Source organism: Arachis hypogaea, chromosome 18, assembly GCF_003086295.3.
Source record: "Arachis hypogaea cultivar Tifrunner chromosome 18, arahy.Tifrunner.gnm2.J5K5, whole genome shotgun sequence".
Classification (NCBI taxonomy): Eukaryota; Viridiplantae; Streptophyta; class Magnoliopsida; order Fabales; family Fabaceae; genus Arachis; species Arachis hypogaea.
The window spans coordinates 132500508-132519927 of record NC_092053.1 but is presented as its reverse complement, the minus strand read 5'-3'; the positions used below and the strand labels follow the sequence as shown (position 1 = coordinate 132519927).

The window sequence follows — 19420 nt, the reverse complement described above, 5'->3', positions numbered from 1 at the left end:
CTTCAAAAATAAAAAGATAATTACTTTAAACTCTAGTATTTATTCCAAAAAAAAAATTCCAGCATTTAAAATAATTATTTTTACATTCAACTTGATGTTCAAGAAAAAAATCGATTATACTACTCTAAAAATATTTTGTTATTCTAACATAATGAGGTTAATTATTTTACTGTAAAATGTTTACTTATTTATTGGCGAACTAATTTATTAGAAAAATATATGTAATATATGTATAATATACATAAAAATATAAATACGTAATGATTAATTTTTAGTATTTATAGAGCAATTTTATTTTACACTTTTCATTCAATCAAATTGTAATAGGATGTATGTTTGCATAAGGGGTGTTAGATTAAAAAGCAAAATCAATATAGTCTAATTTAAACTATTGCGACTTGGATTAATGGTACTATTATGTTTCAAAAACTGTTTTAAGATTTTATTGATAAAAGATAATAGTAACTTTAAGTTGATGAAATTTTTTAGATTTATCCATAATCTAATTTAACATCTTAAGAAGAAGAAGAAGTACTCATAATGTAATCTAAAATTCTAATAAGAAGAAGATCTGAAATGGTGTTTAAAAGACGGTGCTTTTTTTTACCAAAGATATGAGACTCGAACCTGCAACCTCTTAATTGAGTATGGGGAGACTATGCCATTTGAGCTATTACTCATTAGCAAAATTAAATAATTTTAAAAAAATTAAAACTTATAAAAGATATGTTAAGCAAAGTTTAGAAAACTCTTCATAAATATCATAGAATTGGTCAATTGAAAATTCTAATAAAGAAGATTTAAAATGGTGTTTAAAAGATGGTATTTATTTATCTAAAAAGATTATAAATTAATATTTAATTTAAAAGATATAAAAATAAATCATTTTTAAAATTAAAACTTATTACAAAAGATAAGTTAAAAAAAATTTAGAAAACACCTCATAAATACTATAGAATTGGCCAATTGAAAATTCTAATAAGAAAATCTAAAATAGTGCTTATTTATCTAAAAAGATTATAAATTAATATTTAATTTAAAATATATAAAAATAAATTATTTTTAAAATTAAGTGTTTATCTGAGCGTCATTATCTTGATAAAAAAATATTTTTTTTTAATAAATTTTTTTTAGCGTGTTTAGCAAATTTCTAGTAGTAAAAGTAAAAACGCTAGAAAAATAAAAAAAAATATCTTTTTTAAGAAACTGTAATTTACATCTTTTTTTTAAAAGATTTTTTTTTCTTAAAAAAATATTTTTTATATAATAAATAAATAAAAAAGTACTTTTATATAGTTATATCTTTTTATCTAAATATAAAATTAGTTTACTTTTCCATAATATCTTTTTAGATAACTCGAAAAAGGAAAGTTTAGAGAACTCCCTCGTACATACTATATAATTGGTCAATATAAATTTCTAAGAAGAAGAAGTAGCGATAATCTAATTTAAAATCCTAAGAAGAAGAAGAAGAAGTAGTTAATCCAAGAAAGAGTGAAGACGAGTTTGATACTTTCTCAAGTATGGAATTGTGGAACGTGATGGACCTGCCTGTCTTCGACATGGGTGATGATCAACTGCCTGAGTTTCAATATCTGCCTCCATTGACAGACGCAGAGCTGTTTGCCGCAGACGTGGGAGCACCTCAGTTTCAGTCGCCCTCATCCTCAAATGTGCCTCTTCCGGAGTTTCCAATTGGCAATCAACAGCCTCTGCCTCAGCCTCTGCCTCTGCCGGAATTTGCAGCCAATGTGCCTCCGCCGCAGTTTGCCGCTGACATGTGTGGCTATCAACAACCTCAGGCACAGCCTGAGACAGTGTGGAGTGGGGATGAGAACAAAGAGTTCGACATGGCACCACATCAGTTTCAGTCGCCCTCTGAGTTTCAGTCTCTGCCTCTGTCGCAGCTAGCCAATGTGGGTGGTAATCAACAGCCTCAGCCTCAGCTTCCGGCAGAGTTTCCCGTCAATTTGCCTCTGCCGGAGTTTCCCGCTTATGTGCCTCTGCCGCAGTCTGCCGCTGACGTGTGTGGCTATCAACAACCTCAGGCACAGCCTGAGCCCTTCTGGAGTGAGGATGACAACAAAGAGTTTGAATTGGTTCTTGCTGAATGTCTTCCGGAAGCTCTAAAGAACCGGTGGGATGATGTGGCTGCTTGTCTCCCCGGCAAGACCCCCGCGCAGATACAGGAACGCTTCCAGAAGCTCATCACCGACATCAATCTCATCCATAACTCTTATATCAATCTGCATCACACCTCCATTGCACCTGCTGCACCTCACAACATGCCTGCACCTCCCACCACATTGGAACGCAATCCACTCTCCCTCCCCGGAACAAGTGAACAAAACCAACCTGCTATGACTAGTGAAAGAAAGAAAACAGTTCATTGGACTCCAGAAGAGAAAGAGTATGTATTATTCTTTTGCTTTTTCCTTCTCTTTTATTTATTATTATACGAGCATAATATCTTTTCTTTGACTTAGAAACCAAAAACACCTCAATAAACCAAATGCACATTAATATTATCTAAATGTCTCAAATAAGAAAATAATATCACGGTCAAAGTCTCAAAACACATTTCTATATAGTAAAACATGTAGTAAATCAAATCCAATGAATTCGAATTAGATGAAAAACGTTAATTGAATGAAGATCGAATAAAGTGGATTCGAATTAAGTGCATGATTAAAATGCTAATAAATTGGTGGAAACTCAGATGAAGTCGACTTCACGTGAAGTTGATACCTGAAAATTGTTAGATAATTTGACTGATTTGACTAAATTTTCATCCAACGGCTGTCAGGTATCAACTTGACGTGAAGTCGACTTCACCTGAGTTTTTACCATAAAATTTTTGTTTTGAAAAATAATTTGTTAAATTAGTTTTTAAAAGATAATTTTTAAATAAACTTCTAGCATTTAAAATTTTATTATTATTATTATTATTATTATTATTATTATTATCAATTTTTTATTTATTTTGTTAAAAAAAAGGGTCAATTTATACATAATAATTTTATTATTGAGAATACCTAAAAAGAGTATAAAAAAAATCTCATAAATATTTATAACATATAAAATAACATATTTTAGTATTTTTTTAGGTACTCTCAATAATAAAATTATTATGTATGAATTGTTGACTTTTTTTTGGATAAAATAAATAAAAAATTGATCATATATAATAATAATAATAATAATAATAATAATAATAATAATAATAATAATAATAATAATAATAAGATTATTGAAAATACTTAGAAAGAATACTAAAAGAATATGTTGAGTGAATAAGTCTATAATAGAGTGGGTATAATATATTTTTATTTTTTTTGTAGAAATATTTTTACAAGTTATTAATTTGTTCTCACTAAAATTAAAAAATTTAATATAATTTTATATATTAATAAATATATAAATTTATTTAATTTTTATATATTTATATTATTATAATATTATTAAAATTAAAAAATTATTATTAAATATAAATATTATTAGTTGTGCTTATTGAAAATTATTTTTAGTTTAATTTATCAAAAATAAATACTAAAAATTTTATAGTCAAAGTCTACGCAAATTGAATATATTAGAGTCGAAGCAAACATGTAAATCGAAGCCAATCCATTCGATTTACTAGCATTTTAACCTTGCACTTAATTCGAATCCACTTGATTCGATTTTCATTCAATTAACGTTTTTCACCTCATTCAAATCTATTGGATTGGATTTATTACGTGTTTCGTTAAATCGAATTTAATCAATTTGATTTATATAGAAATATGCTTTGGGACTTTGACGTTGCATTTTCTGACTTGGGACATTCAAGTAATATTGATGTGTATTTGGTTTATTGAGCTGTTTTGCCCGAAAAATAAATCAAATAAAAAAGGTTTGATATCTAAAAATATGTTTTTTTTTTTCTGAAATAAAATAAAAAAATTTATTATTTCCCTAAATTTTATTTTTCAACTTTAATTTCTTAAATACGATTTTTTTTAAAGCAAGTTCGCCGCACCCGGCTAACTCCCCTTCAATTCTAAAAAAATGGCTAACTCAAATTCTTAAACTTCACGGACAATGGAAATCATTATCATCGTCTTCAGAGTACACAGGAATAAGTCATATTTTTAATAAAAATAATTATTTTTTTTTCAAATTTATAATGAAAAAAAATCCTTGTTAAATATGACTTATTCCCGTATACTGTGTATATATCTAGAGACGATGATAATGGTTGTCATTGCTGTCAGTAATATTGAAAAAGTTTTGATTGTTGTCTGTCTATTTTTGTGTACTCCTATGTACCTTTGAAGATCATGACAATGGCTTAAAAATTTGAGTTATGTCGATTTGTAAAAAATTGAAATGAAGTTCGCCCGGGATTAGGTGAACTCGCCCTAAATCCAAAAAAAAATCGTATTTAAAAAATTAAAGTTAAAAAATTATGTATAGAAAAATAATTAATTTTTTTATTTTATTTCTGAAAAAAATCCTCTAAAAATATCATATACCCATTGTAATTTTTTAATAAATTTTGTTAATAATTATTTCAAAAAATGTGTGTTGATAGGTTATTTCTTAGAGGATATAAAGAATTAGGACGCAAGTGGAAAAGAATTTCGGAAGATTATGTCAAAACAAGAACGGAAAAACAAGTTGTTAGTCATGCACAAAAAGTTCTGAAAAAATTAGCTGAACAAAACAGAAGAAATAACATTGGTGATGAATCATAGTAAGTTATATTTTCATTTTTAATTGGTTAATATAATTCAATTCTCACTAAATTAGAAAATATATAATAGATTATTTTAAATTCTTTAAATTATTTATGCATGGTAGTTACACTATTATAATTATTTTTTATGTAGGAGCTGTGCCATCACGTGAGTTTTCTAATGGATGAAGGATTTGTTTAAAGGAGACTACTCAAACAAAAAGAATACTTAAATGAATTGAAGAATTTTTTTTTAGGTTAAATATACAAGAGGATAATATATTTAGTTTGAATTAATTATTAACTTAGTTTTCTTTTATTTCAAAGCATTATAATAGCGTAATAAATGGCTTACCTAAGTTTGTAAAAAGTAATGTAGAAATGTGATCATGGAAAAATAGTAGATTTAATTATAATAATAATTTGTTTATTATTAATATTTTATTTCTTAGTTTTTCGACTTTGATGATAATGTCAAAAAAATGGTGAATTATACTCGATAGTTTATAATTTTAGTGGCTATATATGCTAAAGGTGAATGATTACTATGTGTTTATAACACGAAATAATTTTTAAAGATCTATTTTGTGCTTAAATTTTATTCCAATAATGTAATATATGTATAGATCAGATCTAAATACTTGAGTACATTAGTAAAAAATTTTTTCTCCTTCGATGGTACGAAGGCGCTATGTGTATTCACACCGAGATCAACCTTTGCTGTCAACTCCTTGGCCAATGGACATCTGATCTAAATTGAGAAACCTCTTACAACTCTTTGCACGCCGTAAAATTCTTCTCCAAAAATCAGGCTCACATACGTTTATGTGTGTAGAGGTAAAGGAATAAAACTCTTATGTTTTATTCTCATCCGTATTACATTCCTCTACTCTTGGCATACATATATAGAATGAGATTTGTTACTGATTTTAAATTTGATTCTCAATTCAAATTTAAATCATATCTTAAATTCCAAATCTGAATCTTTCAAATTTTATGAATCATATCATAACTCAATTTGAAACAGAATCAGTTAGGATGTCATCCAAATTTAGAATTCAAATTTAGAAATAGAATAACTAATTATTCTCAAATCTCATTTAATATTCTCAATTATCATACTATTATTATATTCTTGGTGCTAGTAAAAAATATAATAATATTCCATTTGAATTAATATAATTATTTATTTAAAATCAAATTAATAATTAAATAATTATACAGCAAAGATTATAACATTCGTTAGTGTGTGGCCCTATAGGTTCAATAGTAAGCGAATAGTAAATTAGTCATACTAAATTTACTAATCAAGGTTGACGTCTAGCAACACTCCTCAACGACCCGATAGTATGAAGTAATATATTTTTACTAAGAACCTTAGAAGAACAAAGTATAATTCCTTCCATCTTTCCAGCTCTTGGTTAATTCTTAGAGTATGATTTAATTGTCAAACTCTAACTTGTTACCATTATTATAATGAACTGTGAATGACTTAAGAAACTCATTTCTTCATTCATTCAATCCCCTTGGCCAAGGTTTTATTCATCTCAGTCATTATAATCATAGAACTCAAACTCTTTGCAAGAGTTGACGGATTCCTTATTGACTAATCATTAATTCTACAAGTATTTAAATTATACCAGATATCCATTCAACTAGCACCCTAGGGTATTAGGTGTCCGGAATCAAAGTATAATAAATACATTGTTAATTACTATGACAGTCGCAGGTCAAAGGAAACTCTATTACTATATTCATCTTGAGAATATCCTATTGACAAATATGCAGTAATTATAACCATTAGAAATTCTCAGAGTGAGTAATTTCAATGGTCATATCTCTATATGCACCATTTATATATATATAATTTAATAAATAAGATCTATTAATCATTTAATCTTCATCCAATGAAGATCATTATATATATATATATTGATCTTTCCGGATTATTAATGTCCTTTTTAATAATTTTATGACCAAGAACAATTTAGATTAAATTATAAAAGATTTATCTCTCAATATTATGATCACTATCACAATAATAAATATCTAAATTTAATCAAGAACCTTATTATATTAATATTTTAATATAATAGTAATAACAAATTCTTTGACACATGATTAATTGGATTGTGGTCATACTCCTTATTCCCAACAATCTCCCACTTGCACGAGAGCCAATCATGATAGATTAGATCTTGTACATACTATTATCTCAATAATCTCCCACTTGCACTAGAGTCAATCAATCATGTGTATAATTTTTCAATGCACATTTGTATTTATCAAAACTCTTTTGATCTTAAACACCTTTATTCTTGAACATGTTCGCTTGACCTTTTATAAAATACCCTTAGTGCATAATAAATATCACGTTTTCTCAAAATATAAAATCTCCCACTATAATAGTGCATAATTTTATTTTAAGAACAATTCTTATTGAACATGATTATAAAAAATCTAAGTAACCATTAGATCTATCTTTATAGAATTGTATCATTATACAAATAGGCTACTTTTTCGAAAAGTTAGTTTGACGATCAAACATTTTATACTTTCAGGAGAAAGAATATCCTCTATTGAGTGGTATACAATTCTAATAAAATTAATTGTACCCCCACTCTTTCTTTAAGATGGAATCCCTTTTCTAAAAAAAAGTTTAACATCTTATCACAGACACTTTGTCATAAGAAGAATGATAAAAATAATCTCATTATTATTTTTTTTAGAATAACCAATAAATCTCATTTATTGAACTTAATATCAATTCTATTGTTGTGTAATCTTTTAATACATATAAGACATCTCCAAATTCTAATGTTCTTGAGTTTCAGCTTATGTCTTTTCCATATCTTATATGGATAAAAAAAATTAATTTAGTGAATTTTTTTTTAATTTAGCAACATTTCTAAAACGTAGTGCAAATATTTAACAAATAGTGATACTCAACTAAATCAAATTTCATGTTTCTTAAACATGATGGAGTACATAGAATACTAGTATTTGTGCATGGAGAGAATCTCATTCTATATTCAATAGAATATCAACTAGATAATTAGAGACTTTAAACTCTTATAATAAAAATATCCAATATCTTTATTATTGGTCAAACCAACCCTTAAGAGTAATTTTGATACACATCTTCAATACTCATATTGAGCTTTTCCAAAAAGACCACAAACATTAATCATATTAGGGCCAATTATAAATTGTTTGTAACAAAATAAATCTCTAAAAATGCTTGCAAGAACAATTCTCGCTAAAGTCATTTAGTTAATGGCATTCCAACTTCTAAAGTTGTTTAATTCAAAATATATCGTCCAATACTCCCACTAGTTTAAATAAAATCTTTGATAGTCATACTATCTTACTTTGGGCACCATATATTTTCTCAAAATATTCAATAATAAACAGTGGGTATATGTTTTTGAAATTAGAACTCATGGTTGTCAAAATAACCCATATTGTAGTAAAATAATATTTTAGATACTTCACAAGTACTGACTATTCCATCACCAATTTTATTGGACAATATTATTTCAATAGGATTATCATGTCCATGATAACCTTTTCATGCATAAGAACAATTCTCAATGTATAGCCAATTTATTACTTTCAAGTATGTCATACTAAAGATGGACATATTTAAAAATTTAAAATATAAAAATAAACAAGAAATTTATATTTCTGGAAAAATTATTTAGAATCACGAATGAGTATCTTAGTTGCCAAGTTGTTAGTTATACCTATTCCAAATAAACATGATTAAATTGTATCCCATACAATTATAATCCCAAATAATTATCTGGTTGTCAGACAATTATTTAACTGAATTATATTTTATACCCCTAGGTTGTCTAGGTTCAAGTATAAAATTAATTCTCCTTCTACATCATCATATGCATAAATAAATTCTATCTTTGAGTACAAGTGTCATGGTTGTCAGGTTGCTCCTTGTAAACAAGAAATAAATTTATTTTTAGCAAACTCCTAACTTTTAGGATTTATCTCAATTGTAAGAGAATTTCTATCAGTTATTCATGGATTAAATTTTATATTCTTAAGTTATTTAGGTAAAATATAAAATTAAATCCCTAATACATCAAATGTATATACTGATATTATCTTGAAAATAAAACTCATGGTTGTCAGGCCGCTCTTTATAATCAATAACATTACAAAAACTAATTTCTAAAATTATAGTGTTCAAAACACATCAATCAAATCAAAATTTAATTTTTCATATACTAACTTTTAGCCTTAAAAAATTATCAAATTAAATTTGACCTTTATATATGCACTTATTTATTTATTTATATATATATAATAAAAATTACAATAAAATTTAATAAATAAATAAAATCAAACAAAATATTTGATTATAAATATAACTTTTATATTAAAAGAATGATAATTTAATCAAAATTAAATAATTAAAATAAATTAACTATTAATTTATTAAAAGACCATCTCAATGAAAATAAATATATTTCATACTTAAAATTTTTGAATTAATCCTATTAATTCACAAACTTTTAGAAAATAGGAATAAAAATTTAAACACAAAAAAGCCAAAACTCTGATACCACTGAAGGATTACCATGTGTTCATAACACGTAATAGAAGAAAAGAAAGTAATCCTTAAAAATCTATTTTGTGCTTAAATTTTATTCCAATAATATAACATATGTATAGATCAGATCTAAATACCTGAGTACGCTATTAAAAATATTTTTCTCCTTCAATGGTATGAAGGCGCTATGTGTATCCACACCGAGACCAACATTTGCTATCAACTCCTTGACCAATGGACATTTGATCTAAATTGAGAAACCTCTTGCAACTCTTTGCACGCCATAAAATTCTTCTCCAAGAATCAGGCTCACATACGTTTATGTGTGTAGAGGTAAAGGAATAAAACTCTTATGTTTTATTCTCATCTGTATTACATTCCTCTACTCTTGGCATACATATATATAGTATGAGATTTGTTACTGATTTTAAATTTGATTCTCAATTCAAATTTAAATTATATCTTGAAATTCCAAATCTGAATCTTTCAAATTTTATGAATCATATCATAACTCAATTTGAAACAGAATCAATTAGGATCTCATCCAAATTTAGAATTCAAATTTAGAAATAAAATAACTAATTATTCTCAAATCTCATTTAATATTCTCAATTATCATACTATTATTATATTCTTGGTGCTAGTAAAAAATATAATAATATTCCATTTGAATTAATATAATTATTTATTTGATCAAATCAAATTAATAAGTAAATAATTTTACGGCAAAGATTAGAACACTCGTTAGTGTGTGACCCCATTGGTTCAATATTAAGCGGGTAGTAAATTAGTCATACTAAATTTACTAATCAAGGTTGGCATCTAGCAACATTCCTCAACGACCCAATAGTATGAAGTAATATGTTTTTACTAAGAACCTTAGAAGAACAAAGTATAATTCCTTCCATCTTTCCAACTCTTGGTTAACTCTTAGAGTATGGTTTAATTGTCAAACTCTAACTTGTTACCATTATTATAATGAACTGTGAATGACTTAAAAAACTCATTTCTTCATTCATTCAATCCCCTTTACCAAGGTTTTATTCATCTCAGTCATTATAATCATAGAGCTCAAACTCTTTACCGAGAGTTGACGGATTCCTTATTGACTAATCATTAATTCTACAAGTATTTAAATTATACCCAATATCCATTCAACTAGCACCCTAGGGTATTAGGTGTCCGGTATCAAAGTATAATAAATACATTGTTAATTACTATCACAGTCGCAGGTCAAAGGAAACTCTATTACTATATTCATCTTGAGAATATCCTATTAACAAATATGCGGTAATTATAACCATTAGGAATTTTCAGAGTGTGTCAGTTCAATGGTCATATCTCTATATGCACCATCTATATATATAATTTAATAAATGAGATCTATTAATCTTCATCCAATGAAGATCATTATATATATATTGATCTTTTCGGATTATTAATGTCCTTTTTAATAATTCTATGACCAAGAACAATTTAGATTAAATTATAAAAGATTTATCTCTCAATATTATGATCACTATCACAATGATAAATATCTAAATTTAATCAAGAACCTTATTATATTAATATTTTAATATAATAGTAATAACAAATTATATTGACACATAATTGATTGGATTGTAGTCATACTCTTTATTCCTAACAAAAGCAACTATCAATAGAAAGAAATATTCTTTTAAAGAATTATTATTTAAAATATACTAATTAAACAAACAGTAATAGCTATTTGAAAAAGGTTGAATGTCACTATAAGAACTTAAGAAGAGTTTGGTTACTTCCTTTTAATACTTAATATGGTAGTCATCATAAGAGGGTTGAGTGTTACTGTGTTAGTTAGTATAAGATTATATGCAAATTGCAAAGTATTTGTCTATTTGATAGTTTTTTATCCATAATGGAGCTACATATTTACAAAATTATCCCGAATCACTGTACTGTATTTAACTGATGCCACTTATGAAATTTTACTTTATTAATGTTATTGTTTCCCTTTAGAATAAGTGGCTTTTGCAACAGTATTTTTCATGAAGTCTAAATCGTACATACTAATACTATGACGGCTTCAAATAGGAAAATGAAGGTAAAATATAATAAGTTGTTACCCCCAAAAAATATTTTTGCAAACTAATAGAATATTTAGGATTATCAACAACTTTTATTGATTGTCTTAGTCTATAAATGTTTGTTGGACAAATTCCATTGATAAAACTAGAACTATCATTATCAATGAGGTAATATTTAAAATAGTTATTAAAATTTTTAACTCTGCATTAAATAAGTTTTTTATTTTTTAAAATAAACATATGAATCCCTCAATTGTCAATGAGTCATAGTTCAAATGGCATAGTCTCTTCATATTCAATTAAAAAGTTATGGATTCGAATCTCCGTAAAAAAAAATGAATCCCTCAATTTCAGAAATTAAATCTTGATTGGTCCAAAAATCACCACACTTAAATACTAAGTTGACAATTTGATATACATTAATATGGACACACAATAATTTTAATTTAAATTAGTATTTAAAATTTGGTTACAACACTCAAATTCATCCATTCATATTTATAATATAAACAAAACAGATAACATATATATACAAAATGTTAATAATAATATAAACAAAAAATTCATAATAATTAACAAATGTTAATAATGTCGTAAGATAATGTTAACAAAACAGATAACATGAATAGTTTTTGTTAGCAATTTCAAATTCTAAAATTATTAATTTATTATATATAATTTTTAAAATTATATATTAATTAATAAAAATATTATTTATATATTAAAATTAATCATTATGTATTTATATAAATACATATATATTTTAATTTATTTTTAATATATATATTTTATATTTTAATTTATATTTTATTTTAATAGTTAATTTTGATATATATTTAATATAATTAATTAATTAATTAATTAATTTATATTCTATTTCGCAGCTTGCCACCAATGTGCCTGTGGTGCAGTCTGCCGCTGACGTGTGTGGCTATCAACAAGCTCAGGCACAGCTGAGCCCGTCTGGAGTGAGGATGAGAACAAAGAGTTTGAGATGCTTATTGCTGAATGTCTTCCGGAATTCCGGAAGCTCTACAGAATCGGTGGGATGCTGTGGCTGCTTGTCTCCCCGACAAGACCTCCGCGCAGATACAGGAACGCTTCCAGAAGCTCATCACCCACATCAATCTCATCCATAAATCTTATATCAATCTACATCACACCTCTATTGCACCTGCTGCACCTCACAACATGCCTGCACCTCCCACCACATTGGAACGCAATCCACTCTCCCTCCCCGGAACAAGTGAACAAAACCAACCTGTCAACACCAACATAATCGAACACCAACTTTACCTGAGACTAGTGATAGAAGAAACACAGGTCATTGGACTCAAGAAGAGCATGAGTATGTATTATTCTATTGCTTTTTCCTTCTCTTCTTTTTATTATTATTTATATCAGCACAATTTTTTATGGAAAAATTTAGGGTATAAGCAATTTTTGTATTTTCTGGACACTTAACAATCAAAATAAAAATGAGTGATCTCCCACTATTAAATATAATCTCACACCATTAAAAATATTATTGATGGCCAATTGATGATTATAAAATACTAAAATTACTTGTCCCTAGTATTCCTCATTTTTTATTATTATTATTATATCAGCACAATTTTGTTAACAATTATTTCAAAAAATGTGTCTTGACAGCTTATTTGTTAGAACGTATGAAGAATTAGGTTATAAATCTAAGTGGAAAAGAATTTTCCAAGATTATGTCAAGACAAGAACCGAAAAACAAGTTGCTAGCCATACTTAGAAACATAAGGAGAAAGTAGCTAAAGAAAACAGAAGAAAAAATATTCTTAACGGATAATAGGAAGTCATCTTCTCACTGTTAATTAGGTTGTGTAATCCAATTTCCACTAAATTAGAAAATATATAATTGATTATTTTAAACTTTTTAAATTATTTATGCACAATAGTTAAACTATTATAATTTTTTTTTATGTAGGAACTGTGCCATCATTTGAGTTTGCTAATCGATGGAGAATTTGTTTACAGAAGACTATGGATACTACAATGAAGATGGCATAATTGTCTTCATATGAGTATATTTCTTTTTGACCTTTGGATGATGGATTGTATGGTTAGATTTTGATATTTATAAAAGTGTTGTTTTTGTTTAAAGTGTGGCTAAATAAATAAACCACACTTTTAACCAAAGCATCTTCATGAGAAGATATTTTTGCCATCTTCATTGTAGTATCCACCTTTTATTTTTTAGTTTTTCAGTTTTGATGGCAGTGTTAAAGGAGACGGTGTACTAGGTCCGATCTATAGTAGACTATACCAAAAGAACTATGAATGGGACGAGATATCTTTTCAAAAATTTATTATATAAAATATGCTAATTAAATAAACTGAAAGAGCTTATTGAAAAGGGTTGAGTGTGGATATGAAGAGAGTTTCATTAGTTCTTTTTAATATTTTATTTGATTAAATTAATTAGCAGCGAACCCGCACGTGGTGCGAAAATAATTTTTATAAATTAAAATTTGATTGCAAGGTTCGAAAAACTACATCGATTATCAAACTGCTTTGATTATTGTTTTATTGGTTTATTAGTTTAACCGGTTTAATCGGTAGTTCAATCAGAAAAATCGTTTTAGAATAAAATAATAAATAAATTATAAATAAATATCATAAAATATAATTATAATTTAATATAAATCTTAAATATCTTCTAAATTTAAAACATTACATAAAATGTCAACCAAACCATATAATCTTATCAAAATACAATCTCAAAAATTAAATAGTAAAAAGAAATATCTAAATATTATAAAAATTTATCAGTCATCAAAAATCAAAATTCACAAGAACTTGTTACACTTTCGGTAGGATTATCTTCACCTTTATTTTTACCCTCTTTGGTAGGACTATCTTCACTTTTATTTCCCTCCTCTTGAGCAGATGAATCAAGAGATGCATCATAAAGAGGCGTTTGACAATTCCCATTGAAATTCGCTACTAATAATTATTCATAAGAAAGTTAAAAGACAATTAGTTAAAAGATTAGAATACACAAATAAAACATGAAAATTTAGAAGCATTATTTTTTTTTTTGGACTAATTAGAAGCATTATTTAAGTGAAAGAACTTCCTTTACATAGAAGGCCGGGTATTTGTATCTGTGCCCAAAAAGCAATGGCAAACAAATGAGAGATTATCTATTACATCATCAATCACACTCACTCTTAATGCTTAACAAATCTCTGCATCTGATTTTCCACATGCTTAACAAACAAACCAAATTCTTAGCAATATAATAAAAAAGAAAAAATATGAGGAGTCAATGGAATATTTGTACAATGTGTATAATGGAGGTTTATGGAGTATTAGATATATAACCATTAGTGTTATATTTTTTCATCAGCTGAAACTTTTGGGATGAGTGATATTATGACATGGTATTAGAGTGCTAGATCCGAAAGGTCAAGAATTCGATTTTTGGTGAACCCCAAAATCAGTTTAAGCTTTTGGGAAGATGTTTATTATCCATAATACTCGGATGGTTATTCTAAATAGTATGGGAGATGTTCATTTTGTAAATCAATAGTCCATTATACACATTGTACAAATAGTTCATTGTCTCCCTAACGAGACTTAATAAAAAATACAAACATAGAAAGAAAAAGATGAATCAAACTTTAAACCTAACATAATGGAAGAGGAGCACCATTCCACTCTGCAATGCACTCTAGAAGAGGATCAATGATCTTCCCTTGGCACATTGCCGTGAACAATTTGTCACATCCTTCACCAGGTGACCTAACCTTCTCACCAGTTAGCATCTCAGTCCCCAACTCCTCCCTCACAAACTTGTACAATGGATAGGACCTGCACTCCTTGATCTTGTTTGGTAACACACTTTGTCCATTCTCATATGCAATTCTTGCACCCTCAACTTCTTTAGGCAAAAGTAGGGGTGTACATGCGTCGGGATGAAACGGGGTTTGATGTGATCTAGATCTGTCCCGAAATATATATCGGGCCTATTTGTTAGACCCGAACCCGGTCCTAGACCCAATTAAACCTATACACTTTTAGGCCACGATTATACTGGGTAAAAACCGGGTGAAAACCAGGTCGTTAACATTACATTACCTTGATACCTTCTTATAAGATAGCATGTGAAAATATCCAAATTTCCAAGACTCCAACCATTATTTGACATAGTAAAATTCACTTAGAAAAATATAACAAGAACCAACTCTTCTCTAAAATTAAAGCATAACGACAATCAATACTAATATTGTCTAATAACACCAAATTTTAAATCAATATAAATAACACAATATTATGCATTAGTCTAAAATCTTATGCATTTTAAACATAAAACATTAACTTATAGTCTTATAATAACTAATAACACAAAATATTAAGGTTTACAATACTTAAAATTCCACATAAGAATAGCCATCATCCATCACTAATGACACAAAATATTAATTATGTATGATGACCAGGTCACCGGGCCGACTTCGGGTGACCCGAGCCATGACCCAGATCTGACTCGAAATAATGACCGGGTCTATTTTTGAGACCTTTACTCAGCCCTAGACTCGGTGAAATCACACCAAAATAGCCCATAAAGTGTTCGGGGCTGGACCGAGTCTTCGGACCGGGTCGGGCCATGCACACCCCTAGGCAAAAGGGTCTACAATTCTTCCTCAAAAGGTTGTTCCACCAAAACTTGCCTTAGCTTTTGCATCAAAGGGTATGTAGCACTGCAAGGATCATCAATGTATGCAAAACAGTACTCCCAATTCATCCAGATTCAGAAATTACAAATCACAGAGCATGCCATAACAAAACAGCAGCATAACAAGTAACAACAACAGCAGCATAACAAAAGATGACGGAAATCACAAATCACAAACCCATATGACAAATTCTACAATTTCCCTCCCAGAATCATGAACAACAGCAGCAGCTTCAAGATCAGAGACACATGAGAAGCTATAATCATCAAATGCTGAACCACCATCACCATGTGTTGAATAGAAATGAGAATGGCTTGAACCGTCGTCTTCTGCATCAGAGAAATACAAGCTACCATCATCATCATCATCATCTATTTTTTGCAACAGCAGGAAAATTTCAACAAAACTTTAGGAAATTGAAAAAACAGTAGCATCACAAAATCAATGAGCGGAAGCACAAAATTTCAGTAATTATTTGATTTCCATGTTTAGCAGCTGCAACCAAATTTCAACAAAAATTTCAGAAATTAAAAACACAGCAACAGCACAAAATCAATGAGTAGCAGGCTAGCAGCAAGAAGACCATCGAGCCATCAGCAACCAGCAAATACAAGACAGATCTATCAGCAACAGGGAATTACAAAATATTACAAGAAAAATAGAACAAAAATTGAACAACAATTTCAGAACTTCAAACGAAGAAGAAGACCGAAGCGGAGGCAAAGAATTGAAAACACAAAGCAAGGCCACTAACTTGGGTTCCGTGCCGAGAAGCCAGCGTAGATGAAGATGACGTACCGAGCTACCTGGGTTCCGGACACGGAGAAGAAGAAGAAGTGGCGGTGCTGAGGACCTGGGGACGCCGGCAGCGCTGAAGGGCTAGGGTTTTGCTTTGCTTCAGAGGTCTCCAGGGAGTAGGCTGCACATGGATCGGATAATATCCGCGGTAATTATCCGTATCCGATCCGAATTTTGCGGATATTATCCGATCCGCACTAAGGTATGATCGGATTGCGGATTTAGTTGTGATATCCGTGGATCCGATCCGCAAATCTGCATATCCACACGTCTCATATAAATAGCATAGTTTAAGAAAGTAAACCCTAATGTGATATGAATTTTAGTGTGTTGTTTTATGAATTTATGATATCTTGTTTTTAATTTTTTATGTTGTACTTCAACTTAGAATAATTAAACTTAAATCTTGTGTTATTATTTTTTTTTTGTTATTCAAGAAAACTTTTATTGATAATATTTTAGGAGTAAATAGGCTCAAACAGATGAAAAATGAATTTTATGGATTTTTTTTTTGTAAAAATAGCCAATAAAATCTTAAAATATTTTTTTTAAAAAAATTATGCGGATATACCCGATATCCGATCCGATCCGCAAGTTCCGCAAACTTGCGGATCAGATCGGATCGGATCTAGCCTAAAAAATGCGGATATCGTATCTAATCCGATCCGATGAGTACAGTACGGATCGGATAGATTTTTAGGCTATATCCGATTCGATCTGATTCGTGTGCAGCCCTACTAGGGAGTGCACGAATGATTGGGGGAAGAAGGGGGTTGGTTCACAAATGGTTCTGGGGCTTTTTTTTTTCACAAATAAACAAAACGGCATCGTTTTATTCGAATCGACCGGTTACTAATCCGATCCAACCGATCGGTTCTTAGCCGATTCGGCAGTTTTCTCTCCAGCAATTATAAATAATGGATCAGACCGCTTTTATCGTCGGTTTCCGATTTGACCGGCCAGTCCGATATTTATTTTTTTTTACCAAATATATGAGACTCGAACTCGCAACCTCTTAATTGAGTATGGGGAGACTATGACCAGTCCGATATTTAGAACCATGTTCATACGTATATATCATTAAAATTTATATAAATTGTAACAAAACTAAATTGTAACATTTGTATTATATAAATTTCAAAGATACATAAAATAACTTTGTGTATATGTGTGTCATGTGTTTAATTAAAAAAAATAAATTATATTTTTTTCTTCTCTTGCTCTTTGTAATCTTAATTTGCATTAAGGTAAAAATATTTAATTAATTTTTTTAAATACATCAAAAAATTAATTTAGAAAATATATATATGTATATATATTTGATAACTTTTATGTACTATTTCTTAATATATAAAGCTTTTTCATTTTGCAAAATTCACGTAAAGAACATATATTATTTAAGACTATAAATTTGTTTATTATTAGTGCTGTTTCTATTATACAAAAATGTTATGTAATTTATCTAAATTACAATTTGAAGTCTTTGTTTTATTCATAGAACATAAAAAGAAAAAAGTATATATAAATAAAAAGTTAATACAGTTTCTTATTTTTAATAATTTAGTGTATTACATGCTACCTAATAAGATATAGTCATGCTATACTACTTGAAATAGTAGCATCAATTTTTTTCTTTTTTCATTAGGAGCAACTTGTAAATTGATTCTAAATAAAAAGCAAACTTAATAAGATATTATGTAGCAAAAGGTTAAAAGATAAATATGACTACCCAAATTTTTTGTACTGGTCACATATTCAATGAATAATTTCTAAAAAATAAGAGAAAAACTGTAAAAAATTACTATTAAATAATCAAAATAATAATTTTAAATTTATTAAAATGGGCTAGATTACTATTGTAAAAGTGACAGACCAATCAGTGCTAGGAGTAATATAATTTTCATCCAAATCATTCTTAATGATGTCAATTTCTTACAACTCAAATTAAAAAAGAATCTGCATAATTGATATAATTTTATGAATTTTTAAATAATAAAAAGAATGAATTCAATTTATAATGTTCTTTTATTTACATTGGCTAAATCTCCATCTCCAAACTTTTGCATCAAATTTTCATTGGTTGACACTGTTAATAGATTGTATCTTATTATAACAGAATTAGATCAACAATAGGAATATTGATATACAACATGGACATTTCGCATCTCATAAAAATCTGGTTTAACAATTTCTGTTATCTACAAATATCAAAGAATTGTATACTATTTACAATTGCTTGCATTGATCATGAAAAAGTCTTCATAAAAAAATCATGAATTACACGAAATTATGATGAAGTTACTTCATAAACATGGACCTTTATCAACAGATTTAGAGCATCCTCACATTTGTTAGAGACTTCAGTCGAAACATGAACAACAACCAAGAGCAAAGAGGTTTATCAGAATAACAAAAGGATCAAAAAGTCTTTTTTTTTTCTTGTATATGCACATACCAAAAGATGAGAATTTCAAAATTCATTTAAAATAAAATAAAAAGTTTGAGTTTTAATCACAATGTTTCGCCATCAATAAAGAGTAAATAACATGCTTCA

The 19420-nt window shown here is 28.2% G+C and overlaps 1 protein-coding gene across 2 annotated transcripts; it reads left to right on the top strand.

Annotated features, from left to right (window-relative positions):
* Positions 1–618: 618 nt before the first annotated feature.
* On the top strand, positions 619–5154 carry LOC140181196 (uncharacterized). Of its 2 annotated transcripts, XM_072224591.1 has the most exons (3): positions 619–2410; positions 4574–4735; positions 4872–5154. In XM_072224591.1, coding segments are annotated over exons 1-3 (1050 nt in total). In that variant the 5' UTR covers positions 619–1523; the 3' UTR covers positions 4873–5154. The 2 variants fall into 2 exon arrangements, with proteins under 2 accessions (XP_072080692.1, XP_072080693.1); XM_072224592.1 differs by lacking the exon at positions 4574–4735 and having other exon boundaries at positions 651–2410.
* Positions 5155–19420: the final 14266 nt, after the last annotated feature.

What these genes read in the sequence shown, in the direction of transcription:
- LOC140181196 (XM_072224591.1), top strand. Translation starts at nt 1,524, where the DNA reads ATGGAATTGTGGAACGTGATGGACCTGCCTGTCTTCGACATGGGTGAT. An exon ending in TGGACTCCAGAAGAGAAAGA is followed by an intron (nt 2,411 to 4,573) that starts GTATGTATTATT and finishes GTGTGTTGATAG; the next exon opens with GTTATTTCTTAGAGGATATA.